Here is an 18,910-nt window from a genome sequence, read left to right as displayed (position 1 = left end):
TCTGTCTCTCTGTCCGTCTTTCTGTCTGTCTGTCCATCTGTCCTTCTGTCTGTCTGTGTGTCTTTCCATCCTTCTGTCTGTTCATTGTATGTCTTTCTTTCTTTCTGTCTGTCCATCTTTCTGTCTGTCTTTCTGTGTATCGTTCTTTCTGTCTGTCTTTCTGTCCTTCTGTCTGTCAGTATGGGTGTCTTTCTGTCTGTCAGTTTGTGTTTCTGCCTGTCTGTCGTTCTTTCCCTCTGTCCATCTTTCTGTCTGTCTCTGTGTCTTTCTGCCTTTCTGTCTGTGTGTCTGTCTGTGTGACTATCTGCCTGTCTGTTGTTCTTTCTGTCTGTCCAACTTTTTCTGTGTCTGTCTTTCTGTCCGTCTTTCTGTCTGTCTGTCCATCTTTCTTTCTGTCTGTGTGTCTTTCTGTCTTTCTGTCTGTTCTGTCTTGCTGTCTGTCTGTCCATCTGTCTTTCTATCTGTCTGTCCTTATGTCTATCTGTCTTTCTGTTGTTCTGTTTTGCTGTCCATCTGTCTTTCTGTCTGTCCGTCGGTCTGTCTTTCTGTTGTTCTCTCTGTCTTTATGTCTGTTGTTCTGTCTTGCAGTCTGTCCATCTGTCTGTCCTGTCTCTGTCTTTCTATTGTTCTGTCTTGCTGTCTGTCCATTGGTCTTCTGTCCATCTGTCCTGTCTGTCTATCCTTATGTCTATCTGTCTTTCCATATGTTGTTCTGTCTTGCTGTCTGTCTGTCCATCCATCTGTCTTGCTATCTGTCTGTATGTCTGTCTTTCTGTCGGTCTGTCTGTTGTTCTGTCTCTCTGTCTTTATATCTGTTGCTCTGTCTTGCTGTCTGTCCATCTGTCTGTCCTGTCTCTGTCTTTCTGTCTGTTGTTCTGTTTTGCTATATTGCTGTCCCTGTCTTTCTTAATATCTGTTGTCTTTCTGTCTGTCCTTCCGTCTGTCTGTCTGTCCGTCCTTCTGTCTGTGTGTCTGTCTGTACATCTGTCTTCCTGTCTGTCTGTGTGTCTTTCTGTCCGTTTGTATGTCTTTCTGTCGGTCTGTCTTTGTGTGTATCGTTCTTTCTGTCCTTCTGTCTGTCGGTCTGTGTTTCTGCCTGTCTGTCATTCTTTCTCTCTGTCCATCTCTCTGTCTTTCTGTCTGTCTGTCATTCTGTCTGTATTTCTATTTTTCTGTCCTTATGTTTTTCTGTCTTTCTGTCCTTATGTCTGTTTGTCTGTCTTAATGTCTGTCTGCCTTTCTGTCTGTCTTAATGTCTGTCTGTCTTTCTGTCTCTGTATGTCTATTGTTCTCTCTCAAGGTCTTTCTGTCTGTCTGTATTTCTGTCTGTCTTTCTCTCCGTCTTTCTGTCTGTATGTCTGACTTCTGTCTGTGTGTCGGTCCATCTGTCTTTCTGTCTGTCTTTCCATCTGTCTGTCCATCTGTCTGTCTTTCTGTCCTTCTGTCTGTTTTTCTGTCTTGCTGTCTGTCTTTCTGTCTGTTGTTCTGTTTTGCTATCTGGCTGTCCATCTGTCTTTCTTTCTGTCTGTGTGTCTATCTGTCTTTCTGTCCTTCTGTCTATCTGTGTCATTCCCTCTGTCTGTCTGTCCATTTGATGTCTTTCTTTCTATCTTTCTGTCAGTCTGTCTTTCTGTGTATCGTTCTATCTTTCTGTCTGTCTTTCTGCCCTTCTGTCTGTCAGTCTATGTGTCTCTCTGTCTGTTGGTCTGTATTTCTGCCTGTCTGTTGTTCTTTCTACCTTTCTTTCTGTCTGTGTGTCTTTCTATCTTTCTTTCTGTCTGTCTGTGTCACTTTCTGCCTGTCTGTTGTTCTCTCTTTTTGTTTGTCCAAATTTTTGTCTTTCTGTTTGTCTTTCTTTCTGTCCATCTGTTTGTCTTACTGTCTGTCTGTCTTTCTGTCTTTCTCTGTGTCTTTCTTTCTTCCTTTCTGTCTTTTTGTCTATTATTCCACCTGTCTTTATGTCTGTGTGTCCTTCTGTCTGTGTGTCTGTCTCTCCATCTGTCTTTCTGTCTGTATTTCTGTATTTATGTCTTAATGTCTGTCTGTCTTTCTGTCTGTCTTAATGTCTGTCTGTCTCTATTGCTCTGTCCCACTGTATTTCTGTCTGTCTGTCCATTTGTCTTTCTCTCTGTCTTTCTGTCTGTATTTCTGTCTTTCTGCCCGTCTTTGTTCTGTCTTTCTCTATGTCTGTCTTTCTGTCTTTTACAGACAGAAGTACAGATAGTAAGATGAACAGACAGACAGACAGAAGGACACACAGACAGAGAGACATAGAGACAAAAAGACACACACACAGAAAGACAAAGAATGAAAGACACACAGACAGAATGACAGAAAGAAAGATAGATGGAAAGATAAAAAGACAGACAGAAAGACAAAAAGACATAAAGAAACAGAAAGATGTTCATACAGAAAGACAGAAAGACAGACAGAAAGAAAAACAGACAGAGAAACAGATAGAAGGACAGACAGAAAAAAAGACAGACAGAAAAAATGACAGAGACAGAAAGACAGACAGAATGACAGACAGAAAGGCAGACAGACAGACATAGAGTCAGAAAGACAGACGGAACGATAGACAAAAAGACACAAAGAAAGACAGACAGGAAGGAAGATGGACAAACAGAAAGAGAGAAAGACACAGAAAGGCAGGAAGACGGACAGAAAGAAAAAAAGACAGGCAGAAAGATGGACAGAAAGAGACACAGACAGAAAGACAAAAAGGTGGAAAGACAGAATGACAGGCAGAAAATCAGACAGACAGACAGACAGAAAGACAGACAAAAGACAGAAAGATAGACAGAGAGAAAGACAGAATGGCAGATAGGCAGAAAGACAGAACAACACACAGAAAGAAAGGCAGACAGATAAACAGAAAGACAGATGGAAAGATAGAAAGACAGACAGAAAGACAGTAAGACACAAAGAAAGATAGGGAAAGACGAGGAGATGGACATAAAGACAGAAAGACACACAGAAAGAAACAGAAAAGCAAAAAGATGGACAGACAGAAAGACAGAACAACAGACAGAAAGTCAGACAAAAAGAAAGACAGAAAGAAAGATGGACAGACATATAGACACACAGACATAAAGACAGAGAGACAGAAAAACAGACACACAGAAAGACAGAAACATGGACAGACAGAAAGACAGAATGACAGAAAAATCGACAGGAAGACAGAAAGACAAACAGAATGACAGACAGAAAGACAAACAGCCAAGGACAGGAAGATGGACAGAGAGAAAACATCACAGGAATGGAGAAGCATTTGTATTAATCTGGATGGAGGTGGAACACATTATTCTTAGTGAAGCATCACAGAAATGGAGAAGTATGAATCCTATGTACTCAACTTTGATATTAGGACAATTAATGACAATTAATGACATGGTGGAGCATGGGGGAAGGGAAGAGCAGACAGAAGGAGGGAGGGGATGAGAGAAAGGAAAAGAAAAAAAAAAAGAAAACAGTGACTAATTCTCATATAAATTGGATTTAATTTTGACCAAAGCACATTACTTAAACATTAATTTTTAATGTTTCTGTCAGTCTGTCTGCCTTTCTGTGTATCGTTCTGTCTTTCTGTCTTTCTATCCTTCTATCTGTCAGTCTGTGTGTCTTGCTGTCTGTTGCTCTATATTTCTGACTTTCTGTCGTTCTTTCTCTCTGCCCATCTTTCTGTCTTTCTGTCTGTGTGTCTTTCTGTCTGTCTATGTGACTTTCTGCCTGTCTGTTGTTCTTCCTTTCTGACTGTCCAATCTTTTGTCTTTCTGTCTGTCTTTCTGTCCGTCTTTCTGTCTGTCCATCTTTCTGTCTGTGTGTCTTTGTCTTTCTGTCCATATTTGTCTTACTGTCTGTTCGTCTTTCTGTCTTTCTGTGTGTCTTTCATTCTGTCTACCTGTCTTTGTGTCTTTTTGTCTATTGTTCCATTTGTCTTTCTATCTTTCTGTCTGTCCTTCTGTCTGTTTGTCTTTCCGTCTGTCTGTTCTTTCTGTCTGTCTGTCCGTCTTTCTGTCTGTCTGTTGTTCTGTCTTTCTGTCTGTTGTTCTGTCTCTCTGTCTGCATTTCTGTCTGTCTTTCTGTCTTTCTGTCCGTCTGTCTTTCTCTCTGTCTTTCCGTCTGTATTTCTGTCTTTCTGCCTGTCTTTGTTCTTTCTGTCTTTCTTTCTGTCTGTCCTTCTGTCTGTCTGTCTTTCCATCTGTTCTTTCTGTCTGCCTTAATGTCTGTCTTTCTGTCTGTTTCTGTCTGTTGTTCTGTCTCTCTGTATTTCTGTCTTTCTGTCTGTCTTTCTGTCCATCCATCTGTCTGTCCATCTGTCTTTCTGTCATTCTGTCTGTATTTCTGTCTTTCTGCCTGTCTTTGTTCTTTCTGTCTTTCTGTCCATCTTACTGTCTATTCATCTACCTTTCTGTGTCTTTCTTTCTTTGTGTCTTTTTGTCTATAGTTCTATCTGTCTTTCTGTCTGTCTGTCTGTTTTAATGTCTGTTCATCTTTCTATCTATTGTTCTGTCTTTCTGTCTCTGTCATTCTCTCACTGTCTTTCTGTCAGTCTGTCTGTCTGTGTCTTTCTGTCTGTCCATCTTTGTCTTTCTTTTGTCTTTCTTTGTATCTTTTTGTCTATCGTTCCATCGGTCTGTCTTTCTGTATGTCTTTCTGTCTGTTGTTCTGTCTTTCTGTCTATGTTTGTCTCTTTCTTTCTGTCTCTCTTTCTTCTGTCTATTGTTCTGTATTTCTGTCTGTCTGTTGTTCTTTCTGTCGGTCCTTCTGTCTGTTATTCTGTCTTACTCTGTTCATCTGTCTTTCTGTCCATTGTTCCATCTGTCCATCTGTGTTTCTGTCCATCTGTCTGTACGTCTGTCTTTCTGTCAGTCTGTCTTTCTGTGTTCTGTCTTTCTATCTGTCCGTCTTTCTGTTTTACTGTCTGTCTGTGTCTATTTCTGTTGTTGTGTCTCACTGTCTTTCTGTCTGGCCTCTGTCCTGTCTTTCTGTCTTTCTTTCTGTCCATCTTTCTATCTTTCTGCCTCTTTCTTTCTGTCTGCCCATCTTTCTTTGTGTCTATTTGTCTATTTTTCAGTCTGTCTTTCTGTCTCTCTGTCCATTTATCTGTCTGTCATTCAATCTGTCTAGCCATCTTTCTGTCTTTCTGAAAGATGGACAGACAGAAGGACAGACAGAAAGACAGACAGACAGAAAGATGGACTGACAGACTGAAATACAAATGGACGGACAGACAGGCTGAACGATAGACAAATAGACACAAAGAAAGATGGGCATACAGAAAGACACACAGAAAGACAGAAATATGGACAGACAGAAGGACAGAACAGACAGAAAGCCAGCCAGCCAGACAGAAGGACAGACAGAACAACAGATAGAAAGAAAGACAGACAGACAGACAGATGATAGACAAAAAGACACAAAGAAAGACAAAGAGAAAGACAAAGATGGACAGACAGTAAGACAGACAGACAGAGAGACAGAACAACAGAAAGATAGAGAGAAAGACAGACATAAATACAAACAGACAGAAAGACAGTGAGGCAGAACAACAGACAGACAGACAGAGAGAAGGACCGATGGACATTAAGAGAGATAGAAAGACAAAAAGACAGAACAAAGGCAGAATGACAGACAGAGAAAGACAGATGGACGGACAGACAGACAGACTGAATAATACACAAGTAGACACAAAGACAGACAGACAGAAAGACACACAGAAAGACGGACAGACAGAAAGAAAGACAGATGGAAAGACACACAAACAAAGAGAAAGAAAGTTGGACAGACAGGATGATGGACAGAAAGACAGACAGAGAGACAAAAAGAAAAAATTGGACAGACAGAAAGACAGAATAACACAGGAAGAAAGTCACACAGACAGAAAGACAGAAAGACACACAGAAATAAAAACAGACAAACTGACAGAGAAAGACAGACAAACAGAAAGACAGACAGAAAGACACACAGAGAGCAAGAAAGAAAGACGTATAGACAGACAGAAAGACGGATAGAAAGACACACAGACAGAAAGACAAAAAGATGGACACACAGAAAGACAGAACAGACAGGCAGAAAGTCACACAGACAGAAAGATAGAAAGACTGACTGAAAGGCAGAAAGATGGACAGAGAGAAAGACAGAATGACAAACAGGCAGAAATACAGACCGACAGACAGAAAGACACAGACGGACTGACAGAAAGATGGACAGACAGAAAGAACGACACACACAAAAAGACAGACAGACAGAAAGAGTGAAAGACAGACAGAAAGACAGATAAAAAGACCCAAAGAAAGACAGACAGAAGGACAGAAAGACTCACAGAAAGACAGACAGAAAGGCAAAAAGATGGACAGAGTAAGCCAGAACAAGAGACAGAAATACAGACAGAGAAAGACAGAAAGACAGACAGACAGAAAGACAGACTGACACATGGACAGACAGAAAAACAGAATGACAGACAAATCAACAGAAAGATAGACAGATTGAGAGACAGAAAGACAGACAGAGAGACAGACAGAAAGCTAGACAAACAGCCAAAGACAGGAAGATGGACAGATGGAAAGATAGAAAGACAGACAAAGACACAAAGAAAGACAGACAGACAGACAGACAGAAAGACACACAGAGAAAGAGAGACATACAGACAGAAAGACACACAGATGGAAAGACAGAAAGATGGACAGACAGAATGGCAGACAGACAGAAAAACAGAAAGACAGAAAGAAAGAATGAAAGAGAGAAAGACAGACAAACAGAAAGACAGACAGGCAGAAAGATGGACAGACAGAAAGACAGAACGACAGACAGAAAGAAAGAAAAACAGATGGAAAGAAAGACAGAAATACAAAAAGACACAAAGATAGACAGAAAGAGAAACAGAAAGACAAAAAGATTTCATGATTATAGCAAATTTTAATAAAGAGTTTCCTTATACATAGGTAATAAAATATCAAAATAAGTAATACCTGCTTGAGAAGACTGTTGTGATAATGAAGCAGAATATACATAGGAAGGTACTATACAAATGGAAGCAGCAGTTATTAACACCTTAATGTTGTTTGCAAATAACTTCTTATTTAAACCATGGAATGTTTTGTCTGGATATTGGGAACTTTTGACCACCATATAAATTCAATTGCCATTTCCTTGAACTCTGGACAAGAGTTCTTGTTTGTCATATCAAACATATTCCCATTTGTATTCCCTATACTACTATACAGATAGTCTGATATAGCACTGAAACTTGGCAATGATGCCTAACAAGCATATACACTCTGTGTTTTTTTTTTCCTTTTTTGAATGCAGGAGGCCCAAAGCATCACCTAGGTACATCTTCAAGCAGTTCTCATGGTGCGGGCCTATAACAATAAGTCAAAGAATAGATGCTTATATTTTTAAGGCAGACATAGCCATTTAATGCCACAAAGAACAGTCAATTCCATCTGGTTTAGTAATTTGATTTTTGCAACAGGGTAGTCATGCTATAAATACTCACCTGAAGAGAGGGAGGCTCCAGATACTGCTATGGAAGGTGTGCCTGAAATGTTTCTGTGATGGCGTTTTCTGAGTTCCTCAGAGGTGCTTTCATCGGTAGCCAAACCCACAGAATTTTCAAAACCATGTTCCTTCTCACAAAGTAAAAGTGAAAAAAAAATCAACATTATACTGTCTAGAATCTACTTTAAATCTTACCATATAAATATAATTTAGTATAAACATGTATAAATATAATTTGGTATAAACATCTCCTTCTCTCTTTGGGAGACAGTAATTGACCTTTGAAGGATCTTCAACAGGAGTCCATATAACTCCAAAACTTAATATCATCAATAATTCCTATCTAAAATCTATTCCAAGAGGCTTCTTAATTAGCACAAAAGGTGTCTGAATTATTTTTATTCACATAACAAGTGAATGTTCTAATATATATGGTTAGCAAGAAAGGTAATGCAAGTACCTCCAAATCTTATATGAACTATGTATAAGAATCTGTCAAGCTTTCCATCCTCAGAGTAGCACTGAGGCTTAGAACTCTTTTATGTATTTGATTCTATGTTTGTCCCCACTGTCAACATCCCCTCTTATATTTTCTTTTTTTTTAATTAAATCATAGCTGTGTACATTAATGCGATCATGCGGCACCATACACTGGTTTTATAGACCATTTGACACATTTTCATCACACTGGTTAACATAGCCTTCCTGGCATTTTCTTAGTTATTGTGTTAAGACATTTATAGTCTACATTTACTAAGTTCCACACGTACCCTTGTAAGATGCACCGCAGATGTAATTCCACCAATCAACATCCCCTCTTTTCAACCACTCCTTACGTCCTCCACTCCTATTTGACAGAAGATCATGCAGCTTTTCTATCTAGAAGGCTGGCTGATCAGAATATGGTTGGTTATATCTACGATGGAGTGATACTTTCATGCCTGGTGCTTACCAATGTTTATAAAAGGATAAAGAGTGGGGACCTCCCCAGTTTACAGGAACAGGTGTTTTTGTCTGTTTTGTAGTGTCTTCTTATTATTTATTAATGCTTGTAAATGTGGCAGAATTCAGGCTGAACTTGCCTTTATTGTAACCCATGATATAGGAAAACTCTGTCCCAACTGTGCCCACGCCCACAGGGCCTTGACTGCTACATTATCTCAAGCTTGCTTTAGCATTAAGAAACTGATTTTGGACTGTTCAAAAACTTGGCTGAGATTATATATCTATGCAAATGATATGATGTGGTAATGATCAAACCTAAAAGAGACTTTTCAATTTTCCTTTCTGCAAACAATTAAAAAGTGTCTTTCAAAGTGCCACAGGAAGGAACCCCCTATGAGTTGCCCACATCTGACATTCAGAAATACTTTGATGAGCTCACTCCAGAAAGATATGCTCTTACTTGCTTTACCTGCTAATCAGTTCAGCTTCAGTGTGATTACTTTTAGTCTGATTATTCTCCAACACCATAATACCTGCAGCAGGAGGTATAGCGTTCCTAGCTCCTCTAATTGCCATAGACTACCTAGGTTTATCAAAAGAGTGTGACAGAGGTCAAATTGCTAAATTAGTTTAGGTCAGTTTTTAACAGCTCTCGTGAAGCAAGACCAAGTTCCTTAAGACAATTATGTTGATGGCAAATTTTCCCACAGGTGATTTGGGAGTATCATTAACATTGAGCACTCATCAGCCAATTAATATTGTATAGTCATTAACGAGAAATGCATGTTCTGGAGGTTCAGGATGTCAAGCCTAATATTAACAGATTATGTCACAGTAGAAAACAGGTTAGAGATCTCCATGTTCTCTCTTCTATGTTAAAAATTATTTCTTCTGTGCTAAAGCAGAGAAGAACATTGAAACAAACAGATGTTAGGAAATGAGAGAAATTGAGAAGTTGTTACCTTGGTCATCATCTAACAGTATATGCTCTTTCCATTCATCATGAAAGAGCAAATGTTTTTCATAAACTATTGTGCTGTCTTCTTTTTATCCAACAGAAAATAGTTATCTTTATTTCTCTTTTGCTCTTAAAAAAATGTCATCTTGGACTAGCTAGAATGCAAGAGCGAGGTCAATATAGGCACTGCCTATTTATGTACATATCCTTAACTCAATTGCAGGGAATTTCTGTTGGGGAGATGTAGTTGTTTAATAAAGAAATATTCAGGTAGGGGCTGTTAATTTTGAGGGTATTAGCACATAACAAGGGCGAATTTTCCCCCTAATAATATCAAATGGTAGTTGGGAAGATAATCTTTGTTCTGAGAACAAACTTGATTAAGTTAGCGGTTATAGATTATCAGCTGCTACCCATTGAGACAGTTGTACCAGCTGTTCAAGATTTTTTAAATACTTCTGTGTCCATTGATAAAAATCACTACTCCAGGCCACCCTCCTTTCCTGTTCTCTTCCTCATCCACAACCCGAGTTCCCCATAATCCAGGTTAAGCATATGGTTCATAAAAGAGCACCCAAGGTACTTCCCTAGACTTGTGCCAGTGTTTATTGCGGCTGCTCTATGCCCCCTGCCATAAATATTTTGAATATAATTTCTTTTTAGTTTGTCAAAGAAACACATGCACCTTTCTGGTCATTGAAAAGAATTTGTTTGTGAACTTAGCATAAATTTGTATGAAATTTTAAATATGACTTTATCTCATCAACAACTACAATTTAGACTGCAAATGTTTAAATAAATGTATTACTGTTACTCAATCTGTCTGAATGCCTTTTAGCTCTTCCTTAAACACATCTACAGAATCTGACTGTTCACCACCTCCAGTACTATCTTCTTATTCCAAAGCTCAATCTCTTGCCTGGCCTATGGCAATGGCCTTCTAATTGGTCTCCCGCTTCCACTCTTATTCTCCTACAGCTGCTTCTCAGCACAGCCCCGTGACCCTGCTTAAACAGAAGCCAGATTGTGTTACTCTTCTGCTCAAAACCCTCCAACTTCCCTCTTCTTAATCAGAGTGAATGCTGAAGTGCCTACAACCATCTTCAATACCCTATACAGCCGTACGATTTCTTTAAATTCATTTCCCAGTACTCCTCTTTGTTCACTCCCAACAGCTGCATTGATCTTGTTCTTTCTTAAATATAGCAGGTATGCTCCTGCCTCAGATCTTTGTACTGGCTGTTTCTCCAGAGGCATTACAGATATTTTAGAAATTAATTGTGCAAGGGCACTGACCATTCAAGATGGAGGCCAGCTGTAAGTTAGTGGAGCAGCCTTCTCCATGTGTACTTGCCAAATATCAGCACTATCTCTGCCTGGAAGAACACTTTGTCCCAAACATCCACCTGGCTAATTCTTTCACTACCTTTAAGTCTTTGCTTAAGCAAGGCCTGTCATGTAGTAAGCTCTCATTAAATATTGGCTGAATCACACAGTTGTGGTTCATATATAATGATTTCTTAAATATAGATGCCAGCAGTATGTATAGTTTCCTGCTTAATCAAAAAAATCTAAGTAGGTGCTAATTCATTCCAAGGATGACTCCCAACAGAATATTTAGCAAAAGAGAATATTTTCCATCAAATACTTTTTCCATCTTCTTTCTTAAAAGAGAAATCCAACAAAAAGTATAATTTATCATATATAATGCGATTTAAGTCTTCACTATGTGTTGACCCCTTATTTTAACAGATTATTTTAAAGAATTCAAGGTTCTAGTTTTCCAGATTTAAATCCATTTGGGAAAACTTTTGTGCAGTCAACTTCTCTGAGAAGTAACATGTAGGATCAAAATCTGAACCTTTAAAACATTCTGTATATTTGTTTAAACCGCATAGCTATTTAACACCCCCACCATACAAATGTTGACCTTGAACCTGGTCTTTCCCTTTCTTTTTTACTTTGGTTCCATGCCAGAAGCAAAGGATGTAAGACACTCAGTCCTGATAAAGAAGTTTCTACCATTAAATAGCATAAACAGGGGTGGCGCCTGTGGCTCAGTGGGTAGGGTTCCGGCCCCATACACCAAGGGTGGCGGGTTTGAACCCAGCCCTGGCCAAACTGCAACAAAAAATAGCTGGGTGTTGTGGCAGGTACCTGTAGTCCCAGCTACTTGGGAGGCTGAGGCAAGAGAATCACCTAAGTCCAGGCGTTGGAGGTTGCTGTGAGCTTTGACACCACAGCACTCTACTGAGGGTGATAAAGTGAGACTCTGTCTCAAAAAAAAATAGCATAAACATGTGCTCTGAGATATGGAGAGTTCAAACCCAGTCCCACTGTGCTAGCAAGGCTGACTCCAAGAGGCTGGATATCCTTTTACAATTGTGCACTTACTCTAGTGCTGACTGAGGTTACACTGAGGGTGCTTGGGACTGGCGACCTCTGAGTACCTGGGGTTACATCACTGCTCCAGCCGCTCTTCGGGGTCCCAGGACCAACATCACGGTCATTGAGATCTGATGAACCAATGCTTCCCCTAAAAGAAAAAGTATACCCTGACTTTAACCTGGAAGGAGAGCAGCAACCAAAGACACAGGCAGGAAAAAGCTGACAAGGGAAACACTGAAGATATGTGAACCACACCAAGTTCATAAGAGCCACTGGAACTGCTCAGCAACTATCCATGTGACCCTTCTCCTCAAAGCCCTTCTATACCTCACTAGGTTTGACCCCATTTGCCTGACTCCAGGGACGTTGCCATTGAACTTTACCCTGTCTTTCTTTGTTTCCTTTGCTTACCAGCATTCTCCCAGCCAATCCAGGTTCCATACTATTGTCTCAACTCACCGTGTTTACTTGCACCTCCTAAGATCTTTTGCTCACTTTCTCCCCATTTGATATACCCTCTTGGCCACTCTCCATCTATGGAAATCTACCCCAGCCTTCAAGGGCAGATGAAGTCCACCCTTCCCCATCAGGTCTTTTCTGTCAAAAACAAGCCTTGTTAACCTCTGCTTCATGTAGTTCCTATTGACTTACAGTCTTTGCCAAACTACTGTGTTTAGTACTTGGCTACATAATGTCTTACTTGGCTTCCTGAATGATCCATATATGTGGGCTCTGGTGCTTCTTTCAACTGTGAGTTCCTTGGCAACAGAATTCATGTCATATTTACCATGTATCTCCAGCACCTTCATAGTGTCTTGGTCCAAAGAAGACACTCAGTACATGTCTATTCAAAGATGGGGAATTATGTTGCATTTCTCTGTATTGCTTTAGTGTCTGACTCATGGTGCACATTTAATAAATGTGGTATAAAGATAATAACATTTGGTAAATGGACTTGAATCACTTTCATGTTTGCTAAAATGATTCAATTCCATTCAATAATAATAAATGAAAAACACAGTTTCTGCCCTTCAGGTGATCACAATTTTCTTATTAAATGAAGTTTCATAAGTAAACATAGGTTTTGACAAATTAGAATTTAAGAGAAGTGTTAATTCTGATTTTATTCCTTATCCTCAGTAAGCACAAAATATGCTAAGTGGTAAAATATAAGCTTTAAGTTTCATTGTCTCAGTTATGATCTGAATAAGTTACAAGCGCATCTATAATAATAAACATCTTATTGGTAAAGCACCCCATATGGGCTCGGCTCAGGAGGGACCTTTGGCTGTATCTGAGTATATCTTCACTCTGACAAGAGAATATAATTTTGTGATTTAATACATTGATACAATTGATTATTTAAATTAAATTAGATTGACACAATAGATTGCTATAACTGATACAATTTGGAATTCTAAGTTCCTTGATTTTCCTAAGCCCTCCTACTTCAGGTGATACTTTTCTACACTTGATAACAGTTAATCATATTTAAACCATTCCAAATATTTCTCTTTTTTTTCCTTTTTTAATATTTAAAACAATTCAGAATATTAGGGGGTACACGTTTTGTTTACATACTTTGTTTTTGTACACATTGAATCAAAGTTATAAGTGTTCCCTTCACCCAGATAATGTACACTGTACCAAATAGGTATTAATTTACCAATCCTCTCCTCAGTTTGGTTTTCATTGAGATTTACTTTGATATGTGCCTCTAAGCGTTAGATTAGTTACGATTAGTTGTGATTTTGTATTGAGTACATGAGTTTGTTTCTCCATTCTTGTGTTGTTACACTTAGAAGAATGATTTCCACTTCGATCTAGTTGTCACAAAAGATACTAGATCACCACATTTTTTACTGCTAAGTACTCCATGCTATACATATACCACATTTTATTAATCCATTCATGTATTGGTGAGTACTTGGGTTGTTTCCACATCTTTGCAATTGTCAGTTGTGCTGCTAAAAACATTTGAGTGGAGGTGTCCTTTTTATAAAATGACCTTTTGTCCTTTGGGTATATACCTAACAGTGGGATTGTTGGATCAAATGGTGGGTCTGCTTTAAGTTCTTTGAGTTATCTCCATACATAGAGGTTGCACTAGTTTGCAGTCCCACCAACAGTATACAAATGTTCCATTCTCTCTGCATCCATGCCAGCATATGTTGTTTGGGGACTTTTTAATACAAGCCATTTGCATTGGAGTTAGTTGATATCTCATGGTGGTTTTGATTTGTATTTCTCTAATGATTAGAGACACTGAGCATTTTTTCATGAGTTTTCTGGCCATTAGTATATCTTCATTTGAAAAGTTTCTATCATGTCCTTTGCTCACTTTGTAATGGGATTGTTTGGTTATTTTTGCTCATCTCAGAGGTCCTACTTAGGTGGGGCACAGAGACATCCCCAGTGATGCTGCACAGTGACCATAGGCTCTCTGCTCTCAGAACAATAATACCACAAAAATATCTGTAACTATTGTTTTAGGTAAAATCTCCTTGATAAAGAAAGGCTAGGGGTGAATCTTGTAGAATGAGCCAACAAGTTATGAACCAAAGGGATGGACATGTGAGTGTTTTGTGTTTGTCTGTGTGATGAAAGGCCTGCTAGCACCAGGTGGTCCTGATAAATGCCCCATCATGAATTGGCCTTGGTGAAACTAAAAGTCCTATTTATGTAAGAGCTTTGGCAGAAGTTGATTAATTGCGGTGATGACATTTAAAATGCTATCCTGTAATAAGGAAAAAATTCTTGTGATTATAAGTCAGCTACTGTAAATTATTGTTGCCACAGCATTATCTCAAAAATGACATATACTTTCACATTTGTCCCTGGCATTTACTGTGAGCCTCTCAAAAATATTTTCCTTTCAGTTGATTAGTCTAATACAAGGTTTACTCTTATGACACATTTCCTCATAAATATTTGGGTGCCAATTTTCCTAGATGTTATATAAAATGTGACATAAAATACGTGAACCATTACCACTTAGGAGGACGGTAAATGAGTCTAAATTAAAGTTGGGGAGTTTAAGGTTCAATTAAGAAAAAACTATTTTTTTGATTCAGATATCACGTAACCCATATTTATATAAGAAGCATTAGAAACCAGCGCCAATAAACCTTCAAGCTAAAATGTGGTTAAGTAAAAATTGGCAAGAAAGAGAAACATTTATCCCATTCTAATAGGGCCCAAGTGTAGGTATGTGACACTGGGAAGCTTGGATATTGTGAGTTACTGAAAGAAACACTTTCTGTGTTTAAAAAAAAAAAAAAAGAGTTATATACTTTAGCTTATAAAATATACTTTTAAAACCCTTCCAGTTTGTTATACCTAATTCTATACTGCCCCAAAAATCTTAATAATAACTTCCAAGATATATATATTTTAGAAAGAGAATCCAAAGATAAGAAAGAAGAGACTACAATTTAATGAGTTGTTTTCTGGGTTACATAATAATCTCCAGGAGTTGTAGCTGGGAAATAATTGTCCAGGATCTTACCTTCCCAAAATGGCTGACAATGTTGAGCCTGTGCCTGCGTGGTTAAATGGCTTCTCCCCAAAGGCAGCACTGACCTGACAGATCCTAAAACTCACAGAGACCATGAAGCTAATGACTAGCATGACACAAGGTCGATGCACAATATTCTTTAGGAGATTTATGAACTTTCCCAACTTCTTTTAGTTATTTCAGGTCTGAAATGAACATGTAGGAAAGATGGGCAAGGGAAGGTTGTGGTTGGAAAATGAGACAATCCTGTTAAATGGTAAAGAGACAAAAAATGAGAAAGAAAAGGGGCCAGGCATGGTGGCTCATGCCTGTAATCCCAGAATGTTGGGAAGACCAGGGTGGGAGGAATTTCTTGAGGCCAGAAGTTTGAAGCTGCCGTGAGCTACACAATTGATCCTGCCACTGCGCTCCAGCCTGTGAGACCCCATTTAAAAAAAAAAAAAAAAAAGAAAAAGAAAAAAGAAAAGAAAAAGAAATAAGAAGGAAAAAAAAAGAGAAAAAATCGAATGTTGCTCAACTTTCTGGTCTTTGGTGATCCCCAAATCCTATGTCTTTGTCAATAGTCTTATGTGAGATGAGTAGCCTTCACCCTTGGCTGAACAATAGAAACACTTTGGAGAGGGCTATTAAAAATCCCCATGTCTAGACCATATCCTAGACTAACTACATGTGACTCTTTGGGCATGGAACCCAGGCATTAAAAATATGTTAAAACTCTCCAGGTGATTCCAATATGCAGCCAAGGCTAGAAAACACTGTGCTAACCTATGGATATAAGTTCATTGAGCTCAGATTTCTCTCAACCTACATTGTCCTCTCCCTTTCTACCACTATTTTCTTCATTTAGCATAGTGCTCACATAAGACAGTCTCACAACTCAGATTGTGATAAATGGAAGGGCACTTAGTGTGTTAGTGAATGAATATGTCACTGTAGGGGTTAGTAAACAATAGTTTTTACATTTTTAAGTGGTTGAAAAAATAAAAAGAATAATAATATTTTGTGACATATGAACATTATAGAAAATTCAAATTTCAGTGCTCATAAATAAAATTTTATTAGAATGCAGGCATGCCCATTCATTTATATATTGTCTATACTGCTCCAATAGATTTGAATAATTGAGACAGAGACCATATGGCCCACAAATGTCAACTATCTTTACGTTTACATAAAAGGTTTATTGATGTCTATGTGTGTATGACCATGCACACCAGTACATATACATGTTTCCATTTAAAAACCAAATCCTTTAGAGAGGCTAACACATCCCAAAGAAATGAATTTCGGGTACTTTGTGTGTGTGTGTACGTATGTATGTGTCTGTATATGTCTTAGGTCTAGGTGAACTGTCAGGGGAGTTCTTGAAAGCAGAATTAGGGAAGCAGAGAAATTAGGAAGACATGGAAAGTCATGAGGCAGCTTTTCTCATTGCAATGTACTCTTAAGTCACAGGCCCTCTACTGCCTAATTTCACATATCTTCTGTCCTTTTTCTCCTTTTTGGAGAGGGGACAAAGTGGTGGGTGCTTAATGAAATAGTGTTGAATGAATCTTAGCATTGATTATATAAATAACCTTTATATAATAAATTTTATAATTTGACTTAATAAAACAAAAGATGATTTTGTTTGGAAGTTTTAAAATGTTTAATTTTTCCTTAATGAATCTGTTTCTTTAAGAAGATTCCCTCTACAATGGAGGAGACAGTTGCCACGAGGGAAGGTCTCTGGTTGGGTATGAAGAAAGAGAAATTAAGAACAGATAGTACTGTCAGTGTGATAATATTTTTGGTCCATTAGAATAACAATAAAATTCTAATTATGAGTCTTATTTCTAAATAATGATAACAAGTCATTTGGCCGATAGAGGTTAGCAGCCATGAAAAATCTTGGGTCAACTACAAGTCAAGGGCAAAAAGAAAGCTAACAGCCTCCCTCTATATACACAAAGAAAAGCAAGTGTTTGCTAGAACTCAGCTTTCAGTAACTAAACGGAACAAGTACTTACTCTGTACTTAGTATTTCAGATTTGCTAAACTCTTGTTCTTCCTGAGATGTTACCTTGCATATAAGAAGAAAGTTATCAAGGTATCCAAATCCATCCACATTCTGGTCCAACTTATCTCTCCATCTCAATTCTTATATACCACACTTCAAATTTTACACTCTAAAAACCCTGAATAGTTTGTTTTCTAGTACACACAAGGTTGCTTTATTCTTTTATACTTTTAATTCCCTCTGTCTAGAATGTTCTTACTATCTTTCTTCATCTGGCCAAGTCCTCCTCATTCCTTCGGAGTTTCTTAAGGGTCATCTTCATGAAGATTCCCTGAATCCTCTAGAAGAGTAGATGTCTGTCTTTGATTTGCCACAGCATCCACACAAAACATATGTGTATGTGTGTGTGTGTGTGTGTGTGTGTGTGTGTATTTATTGTACTGATGCAAGGTTCCCCCTTTCAGGTCTAGACAGGGACTCCCCCATTTTCCAGGCTTAAGCAAACAGAGCTTTTTTCTCCAAACCTCACTCTCTGAATATAAGCAAAATAGGAAAAAAGCAGTTTGGCTAGTATTTCACATAGGAATAGGCAGGCCATTCCTGAAGTGGAAAGTATACACCCTGCTGCTTGGCCCAAAGCTAGAGGGACTGCATTCATTTGTTAATATACTCATTCCCTAATCAACATTGGGAAGCTATTTTCTGTTTGCCAGCTCCTGGCTAAGTGTGATTTTTACTCCTAAGACCTCCCTGTTTACAAATGGTATATAATCCCCTAGACCCACACAGGGTTTCCCACTTGGGTCTCCCCCTCTCCTTTGCTGGAGTTCTGTTGCCCTTCATTCTTTCTGTATTCCTTTCTGCCTAATAAATTCTGTCCTGTCACTGATCTATGTATGAGGTTTGTGAATTCATTTTTCAAATCTCTGAGATTAAGGACTCCCTGCTGAAAGAAATTCCACCAAAAATACTATCATATTGTATTCAAATTATTTGGTCATTCCATCTCCCTGCTAAATTGGATGTTTACAAAGGGGTGAAACAATATCATTGCCTAAGAACTTCCAGATTGACCATTTGGTTTTATGTATGTTGAACCATCTTGCATCCCTGGTATGAAGCCCATTTGGTCCTGGTGGATGTTCTGTTGAATTTAGTTTGATATAGTAAGTACTAGATAAAAAATGCTGGCAGGTCTGTGTGTTGAATTTATTTGTATAAATAAAATGCTTAGGTTAGCAAGTCATGTAGCTCTAACCCAACGATTTGCAGAAGAAAGGCCATCTATTGTATCTTGGCTAGGTTGAGAATGGAACACATAACATTAGGTAGCAATGAGTAAAAGAAACATTTACTACATTGGAGGAAGGAAATGTGTAGACTTAGTTCATAGAAATAGATTATTCCAAGGCAGTGAATCCATAGGAAACAAGTGAAGGAACAGACAAAATAGACTTATAATCTATAATCTATAATAGACTGATTAGACTTATAATCAGTTCACCACAACACTGAGGCAAGTCAAAAATCCAGTTGTAGTTCAACGAAAGTATAGAGTCAAGGGTGTGGCTGAACTACTTAGATTGATGACATTATAATG

At 38.4% G+C, this 18,910-nt stretch overlaps 1 protein-coding gene across 1 annotated transcript in view; it reads right to left on the bottom strand.

The window, feature by feature from the left end:
• The window catches only part of SYTL5 (synaptotagmin like 5), a 128,761-nt gene that overhangs the window by 50,077 nt on the left and 59,774 nt on the right, over positions 1-18,910 (bottom strand). Inside the window, exons 6-7 of the mRNA XM_053579914.1 lie at positions 11,801-11,942; positions 7,502-7,631 (exon numbers count right to left, since the gene is read on the bottom strand). Of these exons, the coding sequence (XP_053435889.1) occupies positions 7,502-7,631; positions 11,801-11,942 (272 nt within the window). The remainder of the gene's footprint in view (positions 1-7,501; positions 7,632-11,800; positions 11,943-18,910) is intronic.

This window comes from Nycticebus coucang, chromosome X (genome assembly GCF_027406575.1).
Source record: "Nycticebus coucang isolate mNycCou1 chromosome X, mNycCou1.pri, whole genome shotgun sequence".
In the NCBI taxonomy this organism is placed as follows: Eukaryota; Metazoa; Chordata; class Mammalia; order Primates; family Lorisidae; genus Nycticebus; species Nycticebus coucang.
The sequence above is the reverse complement of the archived record's forward strand: the minus strand, read 5'-3'. Positions and strand labels throughout refer to the sequence as shown.